This window comes from Gavialis gangeticus, unplaced genomic scaffold (assembly GCF_001723915.1).
Source record: "Gavialis gangeticus isolate Ggan-Ray unplaced genomic scaffold, GavGan_comp1, whole genome shotgun sequence".
Taxonomy (NCBI): Eukaryota; Metazoa; Chordata; order Crocodylia; family Gavialidae; genus Gavialis; species Gavialis gangeticus.
In genome coordinates, this window is record NW_017729024.1 from 145659821 (window position 1) to 145663869 (window position 4049).

The window sequence follows — 4049 nt, forward strand, 5'->3', positions numbered from 1 at the left end:
AGTAGCTCCTGGGGTGCCCTTTACTTCCAAAAAGTGATCTTCACCATAAAAAGGTTTGAGACCGCTGGTGTAGAGGGCTGGCTGGCTGGCTTTCTTTGCTGGTGTTGTGGAAAATTTCTCTTACCTTTTGTATGCTCATTAAGAAGACAAAATGATGGATACTGTACTTGCAATAACTTAGAACTTGTGTTCTGTATTACTCTGCAGGTTTTCCATGTTGAAGATGTGATTGAGGAAATTGGCTATGTTCTGGAGAAGGACTCAGAATATTGTCAAAAGTTTTTGGAGGAGGAGGAAGAAATAACAATAAATGTTAGTAAAAAAGGAGGAGAAATTACAAAATATCAAGTAAAACAACCATTTATTGTTTAGCTTAATATTTTACAGCTGTTTGGTTTGCTTTCCCTCCCCCATTGAAATGCTACATGATAAATCACTTGCCAGTAGTCTTTCAGATACATGATCATAAAAGTCCTTTCTTTGACTCTGAGGTTGATTCCCTCTTGGTATGACTTGCGCACCTCAGGGCTCTAAGGAACTGGTTCCCCTTTGTGGGACTCAAATTCTTCTATAAGCTTGCTCCTCCCTTCTGGTGTTGGAAGAATAAGTGTTGATATTCTCCAAAGCACCACCTTACTCATTGCCCAGGATGAAATACACTGCAAAAATTGTGGAGATCTCCATAATGTGATTCTTATTCTCCTTTCTTATATGCTTTAATCAACAGTAAAATGGATTACAATGCTAATTACAGATTATTAGGGCTGTGTGAAGCTTCAGTCACTGATTCAATTCAGCGGAGATTTGGCCTGATTTGGCAGCTGAATCTCTGAATCTGAATCAAATCAGGATACCTGTTAATCTCTCCGAATTGAATCAGAACCCTCCGAATCAATTTGGAGAGATTCGATGATTCAGACATAGACATGGCTTTAAATATTTCTTCTGCATACCTCAAGGTACCAGGTGGCTCATGAATGCTGAGATGCTGGGGCAGATGGAATGTCCCACGGGGGCACAGGGGGGTCCGCAGCACGCTTGGCAGCAGACCCAGAAGTGGACCAGAAGCAGTTCCAGGTCGGCTGTGGAGTGCACAGGGAACTCTCCCTACTGCCCCACAACTCGGCAACTGGTGCCTCCTGGGTCTGGGGGAGCTCCTTGGGGCACCCCCGCTGCTAATTGCTGAGCTGGGGGAATGCAGGGGGAGGTCCCCTGCATGCTCAGTGGTGGACCGGAAGTATTTCCGTGTCCATCGCTGAGCATGCAAGGGCCACCCCCCATGCTCCTGTGGGATGCTCCGTCTGCCCCACCATCACAGCATTCACAAGACACACCTCCTTGAGGTATGTAGAAAAAATGTTTAAAGCTGTGTCTATGGCCAAATCCCTGATTCTTTGAACCAACATTGAATCTTCAGATTCTGATATGGCCCAATTAAATCAGGGCAGTGATATGAATCAATGAATTGAATCACTGTCCCTGATTCAGGCCAAATCTGAATCGAATGTGGCCCATTTCTCACACCCCAACAGATTATTAGTGAGATTTGTCGGAACAGCTCCAGGGTCCTTTACCGATCTAGACAAATAGGATTATATCAGTTTACTCATGTTTTCATGGTTTCTTTTCCAACTATGAAACATAGAGATTTGCTTAGGGTTTTAAATGAAAACAGAAGTTTTAAAATATGGGACCACAGTTTCAAAAAAAGAAAAATACCGATTTATAAGAGCTCACCTAGTGTGTAAACCCTGAGAATAGACCAGTAGCAGGGGAATCTTTTCCTAATAACATGGATTATATCATGTCAATCAGACTAATTTCCTACAGCTTGAACTTCTTCTTTACAAAAATCTGGGAATTTCATTCACAGATCATAGGCTTAATCATGCTGGGCCAGATTCACAGAGATATTTATGCTCCTAACTCCCAGTGATTTCAAAAGGACAGAGGTGACTAAATACCTCTATATATGTGAACCTTTATTCTAAAGTCTTATAAGGCTGTGAAGCTAAAATGCTTAAAAAGCATTACTGTCTATTTTCTCTTCTCCTGCCACCACTTTCCACAAAATTTCATATTTTGTATTCCTAATGTCTCTTTACCTATAGGAGTACATCCCACTCCAGTCTGGATCTGGTGTAGATGTGAATTCTTACTATCAGAAGTATAGCAGTCGTACACAGCAAGCAATTTTCTATATGAATCCCTACAAGATCAATCTCGAACTTATCCTGGAGTTACTTGCATTCTTAGGTACAAGACACTTCAAAAGTGTTCATATGGGGTTCTTGCATTTATTGGGAGACTGCCTTGGAATTATTTATTATTTTTTGTTGATGCTTGCTAGCAGGGGTCTCTTGACTTCTTTCCTTTTTCATAGTGCCTTCTGGGAAGGGACCAGCTCACTAATCATGGCATGGTATACCTTACTACAATCTACTAGGGGTAATGAGTAGGATTTTCTAGGTTTGTTAACTTAAGACTATGTTGTTTCCTTACAGATAGAGCTCCCCAGTTTAAAAATGTAGAAGGGGCTGTGTTGATCTTTTTACCTGGTCTTGCGCACATCCAGCAGTTATATGATCTCATTTCAACTGACAGAAGGTTTAACTTAAGGGACAGGTAATTTAGAATGTTTTGTCTAAACCTAGGATACTGATTAAGTTGAAAAATGTCTAATGTACTCTTTTTTGATTTTTGGCAATAGCTATCCTTGATTGAAGAATTTCAGTTCTCAGTTGTAGGGCACAGACTTTTTTCCAAAATATTTTTCCAATCCATTTCTTTATCAGCCTTTTCAATCTTGATATAAATCGTAATTATTTAAATACTTTGGCTGCAGTGAAATTGATCCTTCTTTTTTCCCCAAGAGAGCTACTATTTGCTTTAACTGTGAAGGGCTTCTTGGGTTTTACTATCTCGGCAGATAGGAAGCTTCATCTCTGGGGCTATAGAAAACTTGGAGAAAGCTGGAATCAAGCAGCTTGCTAAGAGACGCGTTTTCTTGCAGATTCTGTAAAGGAGAGTTATAGATTCTCTAGGTAGGCAAATTTTCAGATTTTGATTAAACTAACTTTATAGCCCTGCTACACCATCAGAGTAGTGCACAGACGACTTGACATAAGGTGTAATTTGGGGCTCAGACTCAAGAGATGTCTGGGGAGCTCTGAAACATTATATACTAGAGCCATAGAATCATAGAAAATTAAGGTTGGAAAGGACCTCAGGAGGTCATCTAGTTAAACCCCTTGCTTACGGCAGGACCACCCCCAACCAGGTCATCCCAGCCAAAGATTTGTCTAGCCAAGTCGTCAAAACCTCCAAGGATGGAGATTCCACCAATTCTCTGTGTAATCTGTTTCAGTGTTTTACTACCCTCCTACTAAGAAAATTCTTCCTAACATCTAACCTAAAGTTCCCTTGCTGCAACTTGAGACCATTGCTCCTTGTTGTGTTATCTGCCACCACTGAGAACAGTCTAGCTCCATCCTCTTTCGAAACCCCCCTTCAGGTAGTTGGAGGCTGCTATTAAATCCCCTCTCAGTCTCCTCTTCTCTAGACTAAATAAACCCAGCTCCCTCAGTCTTTCCTCATAAGTCAAATCATGAAAATGCAAGGGAAGGGGGCAATAAGAATACTTTCTCTTTGAACCTGCTTCTCACCAGAGACTAGGAGGAAGGAATGTATTGTGTTGTGGGATTTTGAGGATTTAAGCATAGCCATACTATTTCTCTCTAAGCTTAGTTCTCTTTTAGTTGCAAGTTATGCATTTTTGAGAATTGTAATGGGATTGAGTTTGGGCTGGAAATAGTGAACTCAGCAAATTATATCTGAAATATAATGATAAGCTTTTTGAGAGAATTATCCTGGCCCATGTCCACGAGGGGCCAGCGGGGGAGGTTATGCTTAGGGGCAACCAACACAGGTTCATTAGAGGCAGGTCCTGTCAGACCAACCTGGTGGCCTTCTGTGACCAGGTCACAAAATCCTTAGATGCAGGGGTAGCAGTGGACCTAGTCTTTCTGGACTTTAGGAAGGCCTTTGGC

At 41.4% G+C, this 4049-nt stretch overlaps 1 protein-coding gene across 3 annotated transcripts in view; it reads left to right on the forward strand.

Moving 5' to 3' along the window:
• Positions 1-4049, forward strand: part of DHX29 (DExH-box helicase 29) — a 52016-nt gene that overhangs the window by 24954 nt on the left and 23013 nt on the right. For all 3 annotated transcript variants that reach the window (XM_019517861.1, XM_019517863.1, XM_019517864.1), the window contains 3 exons: positions 208-348; positions 2112-2256; positions 2505-2625. In XM_019517861.1, coding sequence (XP_019373406.1) covers positions 208-348; positions 2112-2256; positions 2505-2625 — 407 coding nt within the window. The remainder of the gene's footprint in view (positions 1-207; positions 349-2111; positions 2257-2504; positions 2626-4049) is intronic.